Source organism: Seriola dumerili, unplaced genomic scaffold, assembly GCF_002260705.1.
Source record: "Seriola dumerili isolate Sdu_G_001 unplaced genomic scaffold, Sdu_1.0 BDQW01000337.1, whole genome shotgun sequence".
Taxonomy (NCBI): Eukaryota; Metazoa; Chordata; class Actinopteri; order Carangiformes; family Carangidae; genus Seriola; species Seriola dumerili.
In genome coordinates, this window is record NW_019174592.1 from 422,788 (window position 1) to 445,624 (window position 22,837).

The following is a 22,837-nucleotide window of genomic DNA, read 5'->3' on the forward strand; positions in this document are numbered from 1 at the left end:
CAGGTTCACCTCACTGACTGAGGAATTAGTCCCTTTGAAAAACTGTTACTATGACTACCCAGATCAATGAATACTGAATATAGTTGTTAAGCAATTTAATGGTCCCATAGAGTATAAAGGTAGATGTCCATGTCTTCTTTGATTATAGATCAGGTCTCGGTTCTTTATTAATACTGTGAAAGTATCAAAGCGCTCAGTCCACAGAGAAATGCACACAGCCTGTATTCAGAAACTGAGCCTTAAAACCAGCCATAAGGACTTATGCAACTTTGTGATGTCACAATAAATCAGTCACAGCTCTCAGCTGTGCCCCAAGCCCCGCCCACCTGGACCCACCATCCATACCTTGCAGGATTTAGTTTCTCTGAGTGTTTTACCTGAAATCTAATATATTTTTTATTAGATCACTCAAAAAAAAGTCACCCAATCAGAAGAGATGCTCAGAGCCTCCTCTCCTCTGATTGGCTCACCGACCTGTTGTTACTAGAGCTCCAGAGAGAATCCTGAAAGAGGAGATGTAAAACTAAATTGAGATGGTTTTTGGTTCGTAAAAGCACAAATATATCTTCTCATGGATCAACACTTCAATTAAGCGTAAAATATGGGACGTTTAAATGGCAAAAGAACCATGTGTTGATGCGACGTAGATCCTTTGGTCTGTAAAAATACAATATTGGCAGTGTGTAGCGAGAGAGTAAAGGAAGTCATGGACACATTTTTGGCAGCTCTGTGGAGCATTGGTGCTGCGCAGATCACTGACAAAGCTGCCAAGAGTGGAGCATCAACTTAAGTGGCGAAAGAAACCATAAAGATAAGGAGAGATAACGGCGAGGGCAGGAAAAGAGGAGTACACATACCATGGGAGTCCAAGAAATACAAAACATGACACAGAAACTCGAGTAACCAGCAGGGCCCACACACTTCTGAATCTCACGCCTCTTTTGTTTGCCTCTTCCCGTCATCACAGCGCCTGTGTGTCTGTCCTCACATCAAAGCTAAAGGCTAAAATGTTACACATTAGCAGAGTAACCCTGTCTAAGCAGCAGCCATTAACCCCGGGGTCCTGTTACACACCCCGTGCCCCCACCACAACCACCACCACCACCCCTGCAAGGCCAGGTTCAACTAGCCTGGGGTTAGGGAGGAGGGCAGCGCGTAAACCCTGCAACAAAGTCAGCGGACACACACGTACACGCTACTAACTTGGGAAAGCGCGCACACACACACACCTCGCGCAAAGCCACACCACGCGAAAAGGAGCTGACACAGTTTCCAGTCGAGAGGGGCTATCGCTTCCTCGACAACGGCGACCTTGATCCTGTTTTTAGAGAGAGAGAGAGAGAGAGAAGGAGAAGGAGAAAGTGGTCTGGAGCGAGGGAGGCCTGAGTGACACCAGCAGAGGTCAAAGGTTAAAGCAGTGACAGCCACAGTGGAGACCAGCAGACCGTCATTGGGCTGACATGAGCTGTTGAAGAGCTAGTGACCCAGGAAAGTTTTTATGTACCATGCCAGAGTGCCCCCCCCCCACACACACACACACACACACACACTCTACATTTAGACACACACAATGCAGAGACGCAATGTTGTGCACGACTTTCTCAGGGACACACACCCTCATGCACACACACACGCACAATAGAAGGTGTTTTGAGGCCCCAGACAGGCTGTCGTCTGGGAGCTACAAGTAGATTACCTAAACAAACAGCCTAAAAATACCTTCCTTTTCAGCCGTAAGTCGACCCGTTCCAGCCCCTCCTCATAACCCACCGCGCCGCTTCTGAGAAACTGACGAGGGTTGATGTTAAACTTGCTCCTGTGACCACAGACAGCTCGGCGATTAAAGTTTTGTATGTGTGTTTATGCGCACTTAAGTGTTGACAGATGAGTGTACCATATGTCACATGTGTGTTTAATCTGATTTTCTCCAGGGTGCAGTGGAGCCACCTAGACTCACTCTTTTTTTTAGTATTTTTTTTTTTTGGGGGGGGGGGGGGGTGAATTCACCGTTATGTCATCGTATTTGATCACATCCAATAATAGATATTTATATTTAGATATCTGGGTTGTTTGTCGTTTGAAAAATCCCCAACTGCACCGCTGCTGGTTTCCCATTGTTGTTTCCATATTTATCTGGATCCCAGGCTACATGATACGGAGGTAAAGGTTTATTTTGGCTCTGAGGTGTACATGATATGACTCTGTGGTTATGATGTCAGACTCTAGTACAGTTGTGGTCACCTGAGGTTGCACACCTGTGGAAAGCAGATCATATTAATGTTTGACTAATGGAATAATGTAAATAAGTGAGCCAGAATGAGAATAAAAAACAGGCACTGATGCATAAAAGAATATGAAGATAAAGTTGCAGGAATTGTTCAGTAAGTAGCTCCAATAATCTTGATTAGAGCTGGAATGATTAATTGAATAAGTGATAGACTCTAAAATAGTCTTCAACTATTTTTCAACTATCATTTGTTCATGTAAAAATACCAACTTTTCTCCAGTTGCAGCATCTCAACTTTGAGCATCTGCAACTTTTTGCAAGTAAACAGAATATTTTTAGTTTTTTGTGTTTATTCAGGGGAAAACTGGATTTGATGAAAAAACTTTTTCACTATTTCGTGACATTTTATCGACTAAATGGGGGGAAAAAAAGAATCAAAACAATACACAAATAAATACGTAATGAAAATGAGATTATAGGTCATATCGTCCAGCCCTACTTTCCCTTCACACTTTGTTGGTGCTTGCAGGTCAAATGCCAGTGGGTCTTTCTCCTGAACTGCTTACTCCACCTTTAATGCAAATCTTGTAAATCTATGTTGTGAGCGTGTTAGCATGCTGATGTTCGCCACAACAGTGGCAGAATTTTTGAATTTATTTTGAATTTATATCAAGATTTTAGATTAGATAAGATTAAAAAAAAGATAAAATAACCAAAAACTGTGTCATATTAACAATATAATATGCAGATCTTCTTTCTTTCTTCATTTTATTGAGCTATATGTTACTCTACCACTTGTCAGGCAGCTATAAAAACCTGGACAGCTTTTAAGATACAGTTTATTTTGATACTGTAAAAGAAACAAATCCCACACAACACATGCAAGTCACGAATGATTAAAAAGTGTAACTGAGTCATAATCAGTTAACAATAGTGTGCATTGTGAACGTTGCATTGTGCTGGATCGCAGTGATTTGTTAAGTGTTTGTGCTACAGCGCGACACGTGGTTTACACTTGTTTACAGAATTGCATGAGGCCCCGTTGAGACTGCCTCCCTATCGCTTCCTCTTCCTCTTCACCTATTCTTAGTGTGTGTGTTTGTGCGCGCTCTCCTCACACATCCTCCCTTTTCCTGCCCCATTCTCCTTGACTCACTGTGGGTAGAATGGTTTGGTTCTCCCAATTGTTTTGCGGTGTGTGCCCATGTGAGTGTCCCCTTGCACAACATCATTAGCATAGACACCCCCACCCCCCCCCACCACCACCTCTCTGCCTCCTTTTCTTTCATGATTGAATTGAAATGCGGCTCTTTTCATTGTAAACAATGTCAGGAAGGTATGCAAGATACGCTGCCTGCTAACACTCACATATGCAGACACACACACACACACACACACACACACACACACACACACACACACACACACACACACACACATGTCCACCATGAGATTTGAGCCCTTGGAGACTTTGGGGAAATTGGACCAAGACAATACCTTGACTGAGTTTGTTTACCTCCCATCGTCCCCGCTGTGCTCCCGTCCCCGTGCTTACACAAAGCCTGTTTGGTGGAGTGTGTTTGCATGCATGGTATTGCAGCGTGCACCTGTGTAGTCCAGAGGGCCTTTGAAGGGCTTTGTGTGAATACCTGAGAGTGTGCAGGTGTGCACAGGTTTGTAAGCTTCTGTTTGTGTATATATCTCTGTCCTGTTTGCCTTGAATTAAAGTCCATTACCCACCTGCTGTGTGAATCTGAGGTCACAAAAGGTCCTTATTGGGTTGGCCCTGTGCCCGGGCTTTGGGTGGTGCCACCCCTTGCGGATCTGGCATGGGTGCAAAAGTGGAATCTGAGTGGCCCCACACCCAGCGTAGCCAAGTCAAACAGGTCCAGGAAACAAAGATGGATCTGTTTGCTGTCTGCACCCCTCCCTGATCCGTCCATCCCCCTGCACGTCTCTGTCCAGTTTGATGTCTCCTCTCTGTGCACTTTGCCCTTTTTTTCTATGTCTCTTTACAGTCACCTCAGCACCCTGTGCCTCTTTTTCTTCTTTTAAGGAGTGGTCTTGGTCCATTCTGAAGTGACTGGGTGGAATATTTTAGATTTTTGCGATATGACCATTGTGCTAATATTCCTACTTAAGGCCAGGCTGCAGGAATTAGGGAGGAAGTTGAGGCCTACGTGTCAATAAGAACGCAGAGGCCTCGGTTCGCAGGAAGTCTTCAGAACAATATTTCAGTTTTTTGTATTTTTTTCTTTTTTTTTTTTGCAGTTATGCAATCCAAACAGTAACAATACAGGTGCCACCACGGTGCACCCTTAACAAAAAAAAATGGCTCAGGAAATGGTTTGTTTGGCCTGTACATGAGGGTTTATACACTGTGACACTATATGTGGACACATCAGTTGTGAACATGTACAATAGTGCGTTCTAAGTTGCACTCTGGTGTTGAATTTGGTCAAACGACCTTGTTACTGAACATCACCATTTTTGTGCTTTCAGGGTCTTTTTTTCTCAACCTGTTTTGCTCATCTGGTTCTTTGGCTGCTGCTGCTGCGGACATTTTAATTAGGGCAGCGTCCTGGGTGGCTCTTGCATGATGGATTGGTGCTGCTAAAAATACAGTTATAAATCATCCGGCGTTTGACAGACAAACTGCTGGCAACTCCTGCGCTCCCTGGTACAGGCCACTGTGAGCAAAGCTGCGGTGATTGTCAGCAAGGTTAGCCTGAGTGTTATTAACATTGTTAGCCTCGCTGGCTTTTGTTCTTAGCCTTCATTAACACCGGTCAGGATGTCATCCCAGACTTTTTTTTTTTTGTTTGGTTTTGCATTTTAAAGTATGGGACCCTTTTTTTTTTTTTTCTTTTTTTTTTTCTCACCCCCACCGGGTCAAGGTCAAGATGTGTGTCGAGTGTATGTCATCAATCATGGTGATCAGTTTCGGTGGCCGTGTGTCCCTCATCCATCACGCTGATGGCTTTCGCTGGCCGTGTGGCTGTGTGTCGCCGTCAGGGCCGGAGGTAATTAATAACCCCCAGTGACGGAATTAATGAGTTAACCTGCTCCGCTCTCCTGCTGTTCCGGTGACAGATGTTAACGGTCAGCAGCTAGTTATCCCTGCTAATATGCCCATGGCTCAGGTGCACTGATGTGTGTGTGTGTGTCATCTGTATGCATGTCTGTGTGGGGAATAGACAGTATATATACATCCAAGACTTTTGAGTGTTTTTTTTTTTTTTAAGCCCAGCTTGGGACTGCAGCCAGAGGGTAAACAAAGCACTGCTGGAATAACAATCCTTTTTCTAGCAGGAGTCTTACCTGAGCAACGAGCTGCTTTCCACTGGGAGAAGAAGAGAAAAAAAAAAGAGATAGAAGAGACACAAAAGGCAGAGGGATCTGGCAGAAAGGCAGGTTTGAATAGAGATCTCTGGCTCCTCGAGGTGCGGGAGAAGGAGAGACTATCCTTGCCCTCAGGTCCTGAAAGCCGATCGCTTCATTTTTTTTGAAAGAGCGGCTTTGTGAGGACGCCTCTGACTGCTCTTCTGAAGAGCGCTCGCTGTCTGTTATGACTAAAAAAGAGTGACCGAGTTTTCATCACCCAAAGAACATAAAGCGCAGTCCTGAAAGGAGAGAAAATGCCGTAGTTTGAACTTAATTCTCTCTTTTTTTTTATTACAAGAGAGGCAATTGTTCTGCCTGGGCAGGCCTGGTTATTGTGTGCCGTGTGCTGGGTGTTATATTCCTGGGGTTTTTTGGATGGCTATTGTAGCGCAAGTTTGCTCTCATGCTTTCAGTCCCTGGTGTATTGGATACTTTGTTGTGTAGGCTGCAGAATAACTTGCCTATCAGGCTTTCCATGCGGGTCACCCGAGGTGGGCTGCAGTGGGTGGGTGCGTGGGTACATGTGGTTTTATTTGGCGGAGCATCCACGGCTGTTCAAAGCCCGGTGTGTAGGCTGTTACTACTCAGAGGAGAACGTAGCTGGGTTATAGTTGTCTCGCGTGTGGGTAGCTATCATTGTATCATTAGCTTTTTTGTGCGCTCCTATTTTTTTTTTCGCGTCGAAGGTTTTGTCTTGAGCAGAAGTTGCCGATTCCCCCTCCCCTCGCGCCGTGCAGCCAAATCAGCCGGCAAATCCCCACCACACAGACAAAACTACTCATTAACTCCCAACAACCCTCTCCCTCCGCCCTTATTGCCCCCCCCCCCTCCCCTCCTCTTTCCTCCAAACGTGCTTTAGCTTAGAGACAACCGGGATGTGGAAGGGGCGGGGAGGGGGAAGACTGACAAAAGGGAAAAAGGACTAAAGCCAGAGAGGAGGATTGAATGAGTGAAAGAACTGCCGGGGGAGAAAAGAGGGAAGAATGCGATGTCCCAGTCTATGAGGGATTCCATTTTTTGCCTTTCCAGAATAGAACAGTAAGTCACCAGTCTCTTTGTCTGCCTTTGATCTCTCGGCTCAGGGATTTGGCACCTGACAAACCCCTCTCTGTCTGAAAGGAGGCCTGCAGAGAGAAAGCCTAGGAGAGTGGGAGACGGAGATAGAGGGCGAAGGAGACTGAGGGAAAAATAACGTAGGAGAGCTGAAGAGCTGAAGAGTGACAGGGAGCGAAGTAGGAGACAGTTTAAAAAAGATGGTGTGGAAAAATAGGGTTAGACTTTTTTGAGAGCTGTATGAGAGGACATGATGAGGGCTTCTCAGCTCAGATCCCATAAAAACTAAATACATGTGTGTTCATTTGTGTCCGTATTTGTGTGTGTGTGTGTGTGGGTTTGCCACTGCTGGCCCGGACAGTGATAAATCCAGCAAGTCTTAAGGGAGATTCCTCTCTGAAGCCACGGTCTCTTGGACCACCCACTACTGCGGTCTCTTCTCTCTTCCCTCACACACACACACACACACACTCACACACACACACACACACACACACACACACTCACACACTCACACACACACTCACACTGCTAATAGGAAGCAAATTCCCCAGCTTTACTTGGATATGGACCTCTCTTTTCCCCTCGACTGTTCCTTTCTGCAGGGCAGTCGCTGCTGTAAACAAGCCCTCGTATGTTGACATCACATTTTCAAACACAATTTCTCGAAATGCAGAGTTTCAAACCGCAGTTGAAGATGCCAGAGCCCGTCTGTGGCAAACAGGGATTTGGAGCTGTGCAAAGAATCCTGGGACAGCCGGTTGGGGACTGTGGGGTCAGCCTGGGACAGCTTAATAATTGACGAGCGAAAAACTCATCAACCGTGCACAGTTTGAGGTAGCCTGCTCTTAGACTGTGTCTCCTTAAAGAGGCTCAGGCCCAAAGGCTGTGAAGCATGGGAGTCAATTAACTCTCCCTCCAGCTTTTAGCAGAGGGGGCATCATCTCAAACAGCTGCTTGACCCCACATTCAACTCTGGACACTTTCCTGGTCAGCGCACATGTACAGACCTTCACAGCAACTTTGTGTTTTGTCACCTGAAGCGTTCGCAACCCTCTTAAACAATACCCACAAATCCCACTGTCCCTCTGTCTCCACTGATGAGCCTGGGCATTGAGAGATCGCCTTAAAGATAGAGAGATAACACAAAGTGCCTCCCGACTAATCTCCTCTTTTTTTTTCTTTTTTTTTTTGAAACTGTGAAGAAAAGAAATGAAGGCTTCACGCACCCCTGCAGGCTACAATCAAAGAGGCCCTTAGCTTAGCGTTAGCGAGTGAAGCGGCAGGGATTTAGCCCTGATTGACTGAGTGGGAACAGGCGAAGAATGGCTCAGCAGGTAGCAGCTAGCCCCGGCTCGGTTAACGCCACGCTACGCTAATCCAGCCGCTGCAGAGGAGCGGCTGCGGGGCAAAGAATCCTGACTTTATTACGCCTCTAAAAGAGGGATTTCCCGGTATTTTTTAAGGGGAGGTGGGGTTTGTGGATTTCCTCTGCTGTTTGTACGTGTGATGTCGCATGGTCGGTGGAATGTGTGTTTTTGTTGGAGTGCGGACTTCCTCCTCGCTGCGGTGTATGTGGGCAGGCACTGATTTGATTTCTAGTGTGGTGAACACATGTGGGAGTTTGTTTATGTGACTGCTCTTTTGTATGTAGGATCCCCTGATGTATTTATGACTGTGGCATTGAAACCCATGACTTTCATATGCACTTTTAGATCTGGGTTGTGTATGTGCTTGAGCGGGAGAGTCGTTTGTACCCCTGCAGACTAAAAGTGTGTAATTATCTGATTTATATTGGGAATGAATTTACCCATCTGTCTCCAGTGGGTCTTTTTACATCATAACAAGACACACACACACACACACACACACACACACACACACACACACACACACACATAAAATCTCACACAAACTGCCAGCTCTACCTACTCTACCAGAACCCAAAACTACAACCCTTCGGCCTCGATGCTATTTGCTGCCCACTGCCGAGCACACGGCGGCTCCGCTGACTGACAGGCTATTTGGTCCAATCGGTGTCGCGACTGTCTGCGCCGCACCTCTCAGAGAATTGTTCTTTTGTCCTCCTCTTCTGGTTCAGCGCTCAGGGGGTGAAATATAACCCCGTTAGGCTTCCCTGGCAATTACAGAAATGGATAGACGAGGGAGAAACTCCTTGAAAGACGAGCCCTCCAATCAAACTGTCACTCAAGAGAAAGGCGAGCACTGTCGCCAAAAGAAGGAAAAGTTTCACTTAGGTTACAATTTCAGACTGAGGTGTGTGTGTGTGAAGGTGTGTGTGTGTGTGAGGCCTTGCAGAGTGAATACAGCCACGTGAGAGTGACAGAGCTCCTGGTTTGCCAAGTGTGGTGGTATTTGTTTGTTAAATGGTCTGAAATGCCAACGGCTCCGGTTTCACTGCGGCTCCAAGTCTTGCCAGAAGAGCATAGCTTAAATTTGTGAGAAAGACACGCGGTAGTTATTTGATCTTGTGTTTTTGTCAGAGGAAATCGCGCCCTTTACTCCTGTTCTGTTGTCTTTGATAATAGAACGCAGGTTCGTGAGAAAGGAGAAAGGAGAGAAAGCCTTGAAGGTGGAAATGTAGGACAAAGGGAGGAAGGGTTGGGGAGAGGAGAAGAAGAAGCCTCTGGGCAACGTTTTGTTTCCTGTTGCTAATTGGGGGAAAATGGGCAAAATGATTCTTTTCTTTTTGAAGTCAAGTGCAATGCTGTGGCACCATCTCCTCATTACCAAAACCACAGACAGCCACTTCTATCAACTTCAGTCGTGACACTTATTCTGGATGTGGCTTCCAAACTGATTTCCAGGGAATATTATTTTACTTTGTGATCACATTACGTTTCATCTGGCGCCGTCATTGATTTGAAGTTTGATTTGCCAGCTACATTTCTTTTTTATGATTTAAATACCTTCAAGCTAATTACATTCCCATCAGTCTCAGCTGTGATTAGCTAATGTTAGCAGGCTATCTCTCTGAACTAAGATGGTAAAACTTCACATGTGCTAAACATCAGTGTGTCTGTGTGAGCATGTTAGCATTCTGATGTTAGCATTTAGCTGTGCTTGCAAAGCCGCTAGCATGACTGTAAGACTCTTGAACTTTCATCGTGTTTCAGTTCAAAGCAACGCTCAGCTGATGTTGCGTGTCGACGTCACCTCTAACCAAACCCCCCCCCCTCTGTGTCTTTGCTCTCTTTCAGCCTGTAAGATCGGTTACTACCGCGCTCTGGCCACTGATGGCTCCTGCTCCAAGTGTCCGCTCCACAGTTACTCCGTCAGGGAGGGATCCACCTCCTGCGTCTGCGACAAGGGATACTTTCGCTCGGAAACAGACCCGGCATCCATGGCCTGCACCCGTAAGTACAAGACATAGGCTACAGCTGTATTAGCAGTGTGCCATTATAGGCTATGGTTTACAGTGCTCTGTAAATCTATCCTGCTAAGCATGCTGCTGCATAGTGTATGTGTAACACAATACTAAAAGAAGCCACACACACACACACACACACACAGAGTGATTTCCTTCACTTAAACATGGTCACAGATTCTCTCCCTCTCCCGCTCTCATGCAGTGTCAGCCTAAATTATCCCCTCACACACACAGAGACAGCCTTTCTGCACACACATAAAGCAGGCGGCTGCTGGTTTAATAGGTGTCTTTTGATTCCAGGTGGTACTTAGTGATCAGTCATGGTGACAGAGAACTAATAAGGGTATTAAACCGCTGCATCCCAGATTCAGTCTTCCACAGAGAGACTGCAAAACAGCAGAGGAGGGCAGGAACAATGGGGAAAGGCAAATAGAGATAAAATGTTGGCTGAGACGCCGGGAGGTGATGACAGAGGTGGAAAAACAAGGGCAGGTGAGAAGCAGAAGATGTACGCAGAAAATGAATAAGAAGTTGATAGAGAACGAGGGGTTAAGGTGCCAAGGAGAAAGAAAAAAGGAAGCAATTACAGGAATGCATCGAGCTGAAGGAAGGTGTTCAGTCAGTGTAACATTTCTCAGTGTGTGTCTTCGCTTTCCTCTATCCGGCTGTGTGAGTCAACCCCTGTCCTCCCCCCTGACTCACCACGACTGTGATAACAAATGTTGTTAACAATCTTGCTGCATAATGATACTAATTCTTTTTTTTAGGACTCATTCCTTCTGAGTCATGTAGTGGTAGAAAAATACAGTACGCACCCAGAGAACAAAAAGAAAAACAAAAATTTTCCCGGGAAAAAAATAACAGTGTTCATACTTTCATACGACACACGTTTGTGTCATGAAGCCGTTTTAACAACCAAAACATCTGTGGTAAGTTGCTTAGCTCATAGTTGGCTCGTCATTTGGCCCCAATGATCTGTCAGGTTCCTGTGGATTCATCACTCAGCGAAACAATTTATTGAATCAGACGAGCTGCGGCCCCCCCCGACACTTAACTGTCTAAGCAGCAACAAAACTGAACGGCCTTTAATTGCTCCCCTGTTGTACGGTATCTATGCAAGATAATAAACAAGGCTCTATTGTGGAACATTGTCATGATCAGGAATATGAGTCAATGTTTTACTTGTGTTTTGTGGTAATCTGCAAAAACCCTTTTGAATTTTGGCTACATCTGGGGTTATTTTTACTGTTTTTCCAAGTGTCGCTAAACCAAAAGAGTTTGCTTTGACTTTATTTCAAGCAAATAGAAAAAAAATTAGCCATTGGACTTGTGTGCAAACTCCCAGTCCCAGAAACATGAAACAATGTTCTGCAGTGATTATCTGATCAATCGAAATAGTCCGACATGGAAATAATCGGCCACTTTTTTTTAAATTTGATTAATAATTCAAACCAATTTTCAAGTGAAAATGCCAAAAACATAAAAGTAACTTGACACTAAATCCACTTTTTCTTAGTTAGACATTACATAAACAGTCACTTACTTACTTTTATTTCATTATCTATTGATCCTGGTCCATCTCAGTAATTCAGCCCACTTGACCCCCAAAAGTCTGTGAAAGATTTATGATGTTAATGTTTCCAGTTTTCCACGTGTAACTATTAACTACATTTTTCTTGTCTTACATTTAAGTAAAAGTGAATATGTTTGTACGTTTTAAGACACTTTGATGAAATGACCTTGGGCTCTGGGAAACTGTGATGAGCATGTTTTACAGTTTTCTGATATTTTAAGGATCAAACCTTTAAATGATTAATTGAGAAAATAATCACCAGCTTATTCAATTATTTAAATAAATATTAGTTGCAGCCCTACTAAGTCTTTGCTCCGGGGCATGTCAGATGTATGGTGGGAGTTTATAGTCTTTTTAAACACTTAACAGGGCTCTTCAGTTTCATTATTAACTACATTTTTCATGTAGATACACTTAAAAGGGATCAGAGCAGTGAAAAAAACGACTGAAAAAAAAATTACATTTTATGTACCAACATATTCCAAAAGCTGTTGCTGCAAGAAGACACTTTTTTTTTTAGCGTGTAATATTATTTTCAGCAAACACATTTCTCCTGGGTGTTCAGCTTCCTGTAACAGAAATCAAAGAGGAAAAATGAAAGAAAAACCAATATGTCTGAACTAATACAAGTTTCACCTGTTTTTAATACTTGTTTAGTTTTAATAATAATAATAAATAAATCCTTAGATAATTAAACATGAGGCCTACTGCTAAGTCACCCTCCCCCCCCCTGTTTTGCCACATCACTAATATATTAGGTTACTACCGCTCTTTAAATGGAAGGGACTGGGGCTCATCTCCATTGTCCTGTTAGTCATTGTGGCATGTGAGCATGGCTGCTGCAAGCAACAGCTGTCAAAGCTCATTACTTGGCTCATTTTATTGGGCCCTGCTATGCAATTTCTACCCCGCTCCTAACTCCGCGGCGAGGAAGTGAACATTAGACGGACTCTCTCACCGACCTTTGCCCCGCCTCGTCAGCCGGGTTGATCTTTGAACTCTCACCCCGTCTGTCGTCCGCTGTTTTCATTCCTCGTGCATTTAAAAAAAGAATTTTTTTATTTCTCACCCACATGTTAGAGCTCTGTAATTACAGCTGTCACTCACACATCCTTCCTCGTCCACATTTTGTTTGCAGTCTCTCTCTAAATCCACTCAGAGTCACGAACAGAGCAGATGAAGGAAAAAAAAAAAAAACCCCTCTTAAAGTCATTTCCTAGTTTGACTTGCTGAAGGTCAGGCTGGGAAAGAGCCAACATCTCTGGTAATTGGGGAGCATGTCTGTATGTGTGTGTGTGTGTATGTGTGTGTGTGTGTGTGTGTGTGTATGTGTGTGTACGGGTAATTGAAAACGCTTTTCCTCTCTTAGCTCGGGGTCTAGCGATGCAAGATGAAGATTAAAACTGGATGTAGTGTAATTGTGTCATTGTGTGCCTGTTTGTGCGCAGGCCTGGTTGCTGCCGCTGTATTCTGTCTGTCAGTGCCTTTCTCGCGTCTTTGCTCTCTTGCGGTGATTGTTCTTTTGATCGCCGATTAACGACTGATCAAAACACTCGCTCTCTAGATTAGAAACACGGCACGATCCAATTGTTTGCCTCCCACACCTTGGATCATCCTCGCCTGAGGAACCTGGCAGGATAAATGAGTTCTATCACTTCTTAAAAACAGATTTTTGGATATTTTCTTTGCTGTAACAACCTGTTGACAGCTTTTTATAGTTTGTTTTTATGTTTCCTTCTTGCTTTTGTGTTTCCTGGCTGCATATTTTATTGTACTTGTGTTGTTGTAACTTTTATTCTTCCTTGTAAATCACCTGCTTTTTCTTCATTTTTCTTCATTTACGTCAAGGCTGTTGCGCCTCCTGAGACCCATGTCTAACTTTTAAGACATTCAACAGGTACAAGACATCTCCTCAGCACAATAAGCAAACAGTTGAGGGTACAATATTAAAATACACATGAATAAATGTGAATATGAACGCACACACGTACACCACAGGGCGGTAATGAGGACCAGGGACAGACACCCGTGGGAGATGGTTTCTCCGCTGCGTTCAGGTTATAAGGAGGGGGTTGTTCTCCATTTTGGGGTTTCTGTTGGCTCTTGATGTGTTTCTCAGATTTTCCCCCAGTTTTCTTAGCGGTGGTTTGACAGGAAGAGGGAGGGACGGAGCGAGGAATGAACACGGAGTGGGTAGGACTCGAGGGGGGCGTTGAATGAATCCCAGCCGGATGGTAATAGCGGGGTCGATGCTCCGGCCAATTTTGCCTGCTCGCTGCCTCGGCCCCTGTGCAGCACTCGGCTAACAATTACTGATGGGAAGAGACAGAAGGAGAGAGGGATGAAAGGAGGAGAGGGTGGGAACACGCAGAGAAGAAAGATGCAGAATGGGAGCGGAGTAAAAATGAGAAAGACAGATTAAAGAAGGGGGGAAATGGAAGTGAAAGCGTGACTGGAAAGAAAGAAACGAGGCTCTGAGCGAAGTGCGAGGCCGTAAACGAAGCGAAAAGGAGAGGAGGGGAAACAAAGAAAGCACCAACTTTCTTCAGGAGAAACTTTCTCCCCTGGGATTCCACCCATAAGGAGTTTTTGAATTTTAAGGCCAGGTTGAGCCAACGTTGTACCAAGGTTGTCTTGAGTGTTTTGCTCCCACTTCCCCCTGCCGCTCTCTCTCCTAGGATTAATTATGGGGTGTCAGTCACAGCCGACGGCTCTCCCACGCTCCCTTGCTCCCACCGGTGCATTCTGGGAGAGCGACAGGTACAGCCAAAGGTAGTGTGTGTGTGTGTGTGTAATGTCTGGAGAAGCTCTGACGTGGTGGAATGTGTTTAAGACTTTATACAGTCATAAAGTTATATTACAGTGTTGCAACTCTTGTCATAGCAACAAACAAACAAAATAAATGTTTTTGAAGTGATTACACACACACACACACACACACCTGCCAACAGACACACATATCTTTGTATATTAAGTATATTTTTGAGGATGTAGGAATAGTTTCACGTCTTTAGAAATACACGTATTTGCTTTGTTTCCAAGAGTTGTACGTTAAATATGAAGCTGGAGCCAGGAGACGGTTAGCTTAGCCTAGCATAAAGACGGAAAGCTTGGCTCTGTCTGAAGGAAATACCTAATACTTACGCTAATACCTCTAAAGCTCAGTCATTATGTTGTTATATCTCACTTATTTAATTCTTGCAAAAACCAAAGAGTAAAATGTTCCCCTCTACTTTCTGACAGTTAGCTGAACTCCTTTTTGCTAAGCTAAGCTAACGACCTCCTGGCTCCAGCTTCATAGTTACAGTAACAATGAATAAATGTATTTCCCATAATATCAACCTTTATTCTTTACTTTTAATTCCTGAAACCTCTTTTGCTTGTGTTTGTAAGTAAAAAAAACAAGAACAAATATCTTTAATTTGGACAGTACACTGTATTTTCATCCTTGTGAGGACAGACACATTGACATTGAAACATTTGTCACCTTTGTTCTGTTATCTTAAGTCCAGGTATCAGCTGGATTATAGCTTTATAGCCTACTTCAGACAGCATGCTATTGAGTATTAAAAGGTAGTAGAGGTTAGTTGAACCTAGCGCACTGACAAAGGCGCCATTATAATGACAAGTGAGTGTAGCACCTTAATTTAGAAACCCCATCTGTAACTTGCTCCCATCATCTGAGAAGCGGACGGAGGGAATGAGGTGGAAGAGCGAGGGAGGGAAAGTGGGTGAGGGGGAGAAAAAAGCAGGGGAGAAAAGGGGGAGGGAGGGTGGGGTGGCGCAGTGCTTTATCAAAATTTTTAATGAGAATTTATTAATAGGTTTTCATCGAAGGCTGCGGTTGGAAAGGGGGAAGCTGAGTGATGCTAATATTAACACAGTGTAGTCTGCATCTTCTCTTCTCCCCGCCTGTGTCGTGGGCTGTTAGTGACCCCTCAGGTCATTTTCAGTTAGCGACACCGCTCCTCGCCTCCCATCATCCATATCTGTCCCCTTCCTGTCTCCATCCATCCATCCATCCAATCCATCCAGCCCCACTCCCTCCTCACTGTGTGGATGAACAGACGGTGTTTGTCTTCTCCTTCTGTCCCTCTCCTCTCAGCCTCAGCATTTGTTCATTCAGCACGAGCTGCCAAACTAACGCTGGCGCCACTACTCAAAACTCCAGCTCGCACACATACAGTATGAGCGCCGTGTGAAGACGTGCGCACGGCGGGTTAAAACTGTACTTCCACGTCTCCCTCGTGCACAAAAGCACAGTGGATTCCTCCTCGGGTGACCACGTGCACACACACACACACACACACACACACACACACACACACACACACACACCCCTACACACTGTCCCCTCTGCTGCTCTCTGTGTCTCTGTGAAATCACTCATTGCCACTCTGCTCCTCCAAAAATAACACTGATAATTAATTTCCGTTGTGGAATGATTCGTCTGTGGACTGACTGGCTTTCATATTTCACCCGGCATCGATCCCCCCAGCCCGCTCGCGTGCGCTTCATTAGTCAGATCTGAAGGGAGCGAGAGAGGGAAAACAGATACACAGAGAGAGAGAGAGAGAGAGAGAGAGAGAGAGTTAAGTCAATTACCGCCGCTTATGTTTGAAAGCAACGCAAAAAAACACATTAATTACAATAGAGCTGACATGTAAATTGGGATTGATGAGCAGGAGAGTTTGTGTCACATATCTGTGGAGCGGCTTTAATATAGAACTGCAGCGGGTCGTTTTTTTTTTTGTTTTTTTTTTTTTTACATCAAAGCAGAAACTTAATAACAGGGTCCAAAGCAAACTTTGTCTCAAGTTATTGAGTGGGTGCCATAAAGTCCTGCTGTTAGCAGCGGGCTCGGGCTCCGTGCCACCTCCAGCTGATTCGACATATGAATGGGAAAGAAATCTGCTGGCCTATTGGATTTCAGTTAACGCGCTGAATTAACTGAGGTGAAATTGGATCCTCCCTCGCTGTAATGGACAGGACATTAAAAGGGAATGCAAGAAGCCTCAGCCCCCCAATCAATGGGCAAGCCAGTCAATTACACGTTTACATCTTTGTTATATGTATATATGAAAAGAATTAATTACCGCAGCCTTTGGAGACTCCGCCACAGGCTTACTGTTAATATAATGATCAGCGGTTTGTCATGTCCTTCCTCAGGTGTTCCCTCTCTACTCCCATTTTCCAGTCGTGACCACAATAAATATTAGTGTAACTCTGTACCTGCTTAGCATTTGCTCTCTAACCACTCCTGGTAATAACATCAACTCTCTCCTCATTCTTCCTCCTCCGCAGGTCCTCCGTCGGCGCCCGTCCACCTCATCTCCAATGTGAACGAGACCTCTGTAAACCTGGAGTGGAGCCCGCCGCGCAGCTCGGGGGGACGCCAGGACTTGACATACAATGTGGTGTGTAAGCGCTGCGGGCCCGACGGCCGGCGCTGTCAGCCCTGCGGTAACGGCATCCACTTCAGCCCCCAGCAGCTGAGCCTGAAGGGAACCAGGGTGTCCATCAACGAGCTGCAGGCCCACACCAACTACACCTTCGAGGTGTGGGCGGTGAACGGAGTCTCCCCTCAGAGCCCCGGGCCGGAGCAGGCGGTGTCGGTGACCGTCACCACCAACCAGGCCGGTAAGACCCTCAGACGTGGTTTGAATGAGTTGGTGGGAAAAAAAAAAAACAGGGACAAGAGGAAGAGTTCAGTCCTTTCTCTCAAAGTGCAACATCAGTGGAGGTTAAAGGCTTTCCATCGATAACCGTTGTAGCATTGATTGATTTGACAATAAATAAGTGTTCTGTTGCTCTGTTGGCCTGATATATCGACATACCAATATATTTCTCATCCCTGTTAATGCTGTCAAGGTGGATCCCAGTGAGACGCTGCAGATCACATGTTTTTATGCAAGATATATGGATTATTGGCTTTGCCATAATCCTGGACCCCAGGCCAAGAATGATTTCACAATAACAGTCGTGGAGAGAGTGACGGCCTCTTTACAACAGGGCCGTAGAAAATAGCAACTTGTTTTCAGTAAACAGCTCTACATTATATTAAATTGGTAATTCTGGTTATCTATAGCCCAGCTCTAGTTACTAGACCTAACTGCATTAAATTTGAGATAAAAAGTTTTTGGTCGTTTCACATGATCAAACTCAGAAGATGCAGTTGTCATTGAAGTGCAGATGTTCACATTTCCATTTTTCCTGAGCACTTAAACAGTTTCTTGGTAACTTTACAAAAATTGATGATTTCTAATAGATATTTTGTTTTTTGTTTGGTTAGTGGCCGTGACTCGCCTTTGCTACATGGCCGTCTTGCCCTTGACCTCATCAATTATTGTCATATAGCAGGACACTTCCTCAAATTTTATCATTTACTTTTGCTGAATTTTAGGATTTCTCCAGTGTTTTGCTTCTGAATCCGAGTAAGTCTCTTGACTCGTGCGTATGAAAGAGAGAGTGTATGTTAGGGAAGCTTTGTAGTTGTGTGTGCAGGCTTATGTTTGATGCAGAGCACAGGTTCGTTACACTGAGCGCTTGAAGTACTTTTTTTTCTCCTTTTTGGGGGGGGGGGGCAATCTGCGTGTCAAAACATGTTTATTAAAGCTGTGAATAATTTGGGCGAAGGCTGGGTGATTACTGAGGAGGATGATGGATTCTCTGCAGTGGGAAATGATTTTCTGCAATATTTCACTTGAGTTTTGCATAATTAGGCATGAGAAGCCTCGGCTGAAGATAGGGGCAACGTGCTATATTTAGCGCTCAAGCTAATGAATTAGATGAGTTGTATTGATCTGTGGAGGCTTCATTACAAATGCTGCTGGATTGTGTGTGTGTGTGTGTGTGTGTGTGTGTGTGTGTGTGTAATTATTCTAGTAGAATAACCCCATGAATACAGCCTCTACTCCAGAGCTGGAGAAGAGCCCTCTAGCCTGGGGTTGCGTTCAAAGCCTCCCGTTGTTTTGTCATTTAGCCATTTTGTAACTGGTTGTTGTGCAAATGGATTTTATGACCCTGGCCCTTTCTCTTCATCCCTCCCTTCTCTCCTCCGCTTATAGCCGATCATTACCTTGGTCTTCTTTACTGCTCTGCTCTTGGGTGGTAAGCTAAGTGCCCCTTTTGTGTCGTTTTTTTATCACTAATTTCCCTCCCTGGGAAAAGCGAATATCTTGAATAGAGCTTGGACTGGCAATTTAAGGACACAGTGGCTTGATATATCAGCTGGGGTCAGGAAGATAGAGATGAATGGATGCGCTGCCTGTGGGAGAGCTGAGAGTCCTGCCAGACAGGCATGTGTGGGAGCTGTAATGGAGCACACCCTGGAGTCCAGGCCGAGGGCTCATGTCAGTTTCGTCACACGGATGCGCAGTTGCGCAAAAGCTCCACAGTGCACACTCTCACACATGAGTTCATACAAAGACATAACACACACACACAGACAAACACACAGTTATGTCCCCCAGAGGTTGCTTGAGGCTAATCTACTGACTTCAAGTTGCAAGATATAGATGATGTTGCCTTTGGCTTGTCACTGTTACATGTTTCACAACTGTTCCCCAGGATTAGTTATATGACGCTTGCAGCTGGAACCTCCATTTAAGTGTGTGTGGTGTGTGTGTGTGTGTGTTTGCACATGTGCAGAACTGACTGCATGCTCATCCACAAGTGAGAAAATGTGTTGCACAGAATGTTTGTATGCTCATGGATGGAGATGATCTACATTTCCCCCGCTCCAACAATGTCTTCTATGTGTCTCCATGTGTGTGTGTCTCTTCTAATTTGTGTGTGTGTGTGTGTGTGTGTGTGTGTGTGTGTGTGTGTGTGTGTGTGTGTGTTAAAGAGAATAGCTCCAGACTGATTGGATTTCGTCCCGCTAATGCTCGGTAGGGGCTTTGGAAGATCTGGTTTCAGCCGCTGGTAATCCAGCCAGTCATCTGTGGCTGTCCCTCTCTCTGTATCGCCTCCCCTCATCCAGACACCGTGGATTACACATTTATTATGATAGATTTATTAGGATTTATAAGTGCTGTGGAAAAGACACCCCCCGCCACCGCCTTTCCATAAAAGTTCAAATTTCGGCTATTGAGGGAGAAGTGAGGTAGACAGGTTGGAAGGGAGGAACGCTGACGCGTATGGAGTTTTGTGTCAGAGGAAAATGGATGGAGGTGAAGCCGGGAGACAAAAATTAAGACATGGGTGTTGTTGATTGCGTGTGTGTGCATCTGTGACCAGGCATGCATTTGTGTGTGTCTGTACGAGGAGGTCAGATTCCACATCTTCGCCATGAACAATTCCGCCGTCGTAAATCAGCCGGGGTGTAACCCTTTCACCCGGACTGCATGTGGAAGAGGAGGGGGGAGAGAGAGAGGGGCGGGATGTCCAAGCTTTGAACTGACCCCTGGCTGTAAATGGATGTTTTTCCCCTTTTTATGGGATCAAGCACTTTGTGTGTGTGTGTGTGTGTGTGAGAGAGAGAGAGAGAAAGAGGGAAAGAGAGAGTCAGAGTGAAAGGTGTTTATGTCTCCATACAAAATACTTGGCAGGCTCAGGTGACTAAAAGTGAATTAGTGCATGAGAGAGTGTGTGTGTGGGCACGTCTGTCAGCACACACATATGTGTGCGTGTGTGTGAGTTTCCATCTCCCTGGCAAACCGGACAGACATACATGTGGAAATGTGTTTGGGGGAGATGGGAGCAGGCTTTATAGGTGGGGGTGGGGGGTGGGGGATGAGGATCTTGTAAGCAGGAGCCATTTTCTCGACACCCTGAGAAACGGCTCCCTGCTCGGCTATTTTTCCTCGGCGGCAGCAAAATTGAGTGACTCCAATCTGGCAACCAGGCTCCAATCTGGCAACCACATGTGCACCGCGGCCCCTGTCTCTTTTAATGTCAAACTGCAATCGACCGCATATTCGCGCAACTGCTCGCACCGACCACAGCTGCTCCTCGCTGCACAAATACACGCTCGCAAAGACAAACTCGCTCACTCAACAAACTGGGCTCCAGCGCGGAAACAAAACCTCACAAACATCTGCAAAAAAATTACCTCACAATCTCCACTGTTCCCCTGGGAGGGTGATTTTTCAAACCAAACCAAACCAAACTATGTATCTCTGCCAGGTTTTTACTCATTATAATGTATGCATAGGTAGTGTGATTGAGGTGTTCGCTGTCTGTGGGAGATAATGGGACTAGGTGTATTTTTTTTTTTTTCTCTGTGAATTTCTATCTTTCTGTTTGCGTAATGAGGTCCTTCGTGTTGCTGGGCGTGTGTGTGTTTATGTGTGGGTGTGTGTGTGTGTGCGCGTGAGTGTTGGAGGCTGTGAAAAGTTTTTTTTTTTTTTTTTTTTTTGGAGCGCACAATTCAGAAATGAGATCTGAATATTCATTGCGTCTAACACTTATTATTCCACCAACGTTTTTTTAGCCCACACGTTCAGCAGGCAGTAAGAAATTACAGATCTGCCCCACATTTTTAAAATTCATCCACAGAGGTGCCAGCTAGTCTAGCATGGTCGGCCGAAATCGCAGCCTCAGGTTCAGCTTTTCTCTCTCTCGCATCCGCTTTGTGCGCACGCGCTTTGACAATATTTTAAATATGGATGTGTATCAGTTTGCTTTTTAGGCATTCCTCAGACTAATTTATCTGTTACAAGTATTAAAACTTGGCTTTGATGGATTACTTGTTTTGTGCCTGGGCCGCCGTCTCACGTAGTGAACCTCAGAAGGGACCGCTCACAAAATCACTCATCTTTATCCTCACATTAGTCGAGGGAAAAATAAAAACGCAACAAGAGGAAGGGAACACGATTAAAACGCCATATCTGTCATCTTTTGGGGGGAAAGATGGATGTGTGTATTACCTTGGGGGAACGAAGGCCGGTGACCCCTCAGGGGTTTTTCTTTCTGAGCTGGAGCGTTCTCAGTCGGCCCCAGGAGGGCCCTCAAATTGGCTCTCGCTGCTGGGTAAGATTGATCGGAGGGATACAAATGGCCGCCGTCTAATTGTTTAACCGAGACGCAACACATTAGGCCAACAGGATGACACAACCTTGGGTTAATCTATTTACCAAGAGATGTCTGCAATCCCATCCCTCTCTATCTCCATCTCAACCCCACCCCCCCTTCCCCATCCGCCAGCCACCAATCACAAACCCTCCACCCCCCTCCCGCCGCTTCTTCACCCTGCTGAAACTCTATCCGTGGCTGGTGCTTGAATTCCAGGCCCGTTTGAACTCAATCCCCGGCTAAAAGCAGGGTTTTGTTAGCGTTAGCTCGAAGGCTAGGCTCCCTGGAGCCCCCGGTCAAAGTGATGAGAATGTATATAATGTCATAGATAATCCAATCATAATCGGTGGACCGCGAACCCCTCATTAATCATCCCACTGTAATTTTTTAAAAGGCAGATGGTCTGAAACGAGTAAGGTTACAGTATCGCCAAGAACCAGGGGTCAAAGATTTAGTCCTTGTGAACTCATAAGAACAGATGCCACAATGAAATGCTACCTGGGTGTCAGTGGAAATGTTTTGTTTTTGTGTGTGTGTGTGTGTGTGTGTGTGCTGCTTTGTTCTGTCTCCTGTGGAGATGAGCGAGGTTGTTCAGTTGTTGAGGGGACTTGAATGTGACCAGGGGGAAGTGCTGCAGATGTATGTGTGTGTTTATGTTGTATGTTCATCCGTGTAACCTTTTGTTGTCGGTCTATAACTCCACCCGTCCCCGCGTATCTTCTCGACTCCTCAGAGCTCAATCTGAACATGAGTGTCTCTCTGTTTACAACACTATCTCTCCCGTGCTTATGGATTTCTCTTTGTCGCGTTGAGTGCGTATGATCCAATTTTAGCGTTGTCACAACCCCTGAAGATAGAGGCTTGATTTGTGCAGCGGTGACACACCGGTGGGAGGAGACGAGTGTAAGCCATTATCTGTGCTTTAACCTTCACATGTTAAAGGCGTCTGAATGCAGATAGCACGGCTGCTTGAAATATGGCCTCATTATCAGCTGCAGCAGCAGAAAGGGCTTGAGATAAGATCGCCCACTCGAGCTTTAATGAAAACCAATTGATTTGCTCCCAAAAAAAAAAAAAAAAGCAAAGGCACTGGGCTCATGTTGAGCTTTCTGAGATGGACTTTGTTTGGAGGTTTCCCAGGGTGACCTGGGAATCTAAAGAGAATGAAGTTGGACATCATTCTGCCAGTTTG

At 45.2% G+C, this 22,837-nt stretch overlaps 1 protein-coding gene across 1 annotated transcript in view; it reads left to right on the forward strand.

Moving 5' to 3' along the window:
- Positions 1 to 22,837, forward strand: part of epha4 (EPH receptor A4) — a 65,939-nt gene that overhangs the window by 26,708 nt on the left and 16,394 nt on the right. The window contains exons 4-5 of the mRNA XM_022760438.1: positions 9,886 to 10,041; positions 16,933 to 17,268. Of these exons, the coding sequence (XP_022616159.1) occupies positions 9,886 to 10,041; positions 16,933 to 17,268 (492 nt within the window). The remainder of the gene's footprint in view (positions 1 to 9,885; positions 10,042 to 16,932; positions 17,269 to 22,837) is intronic.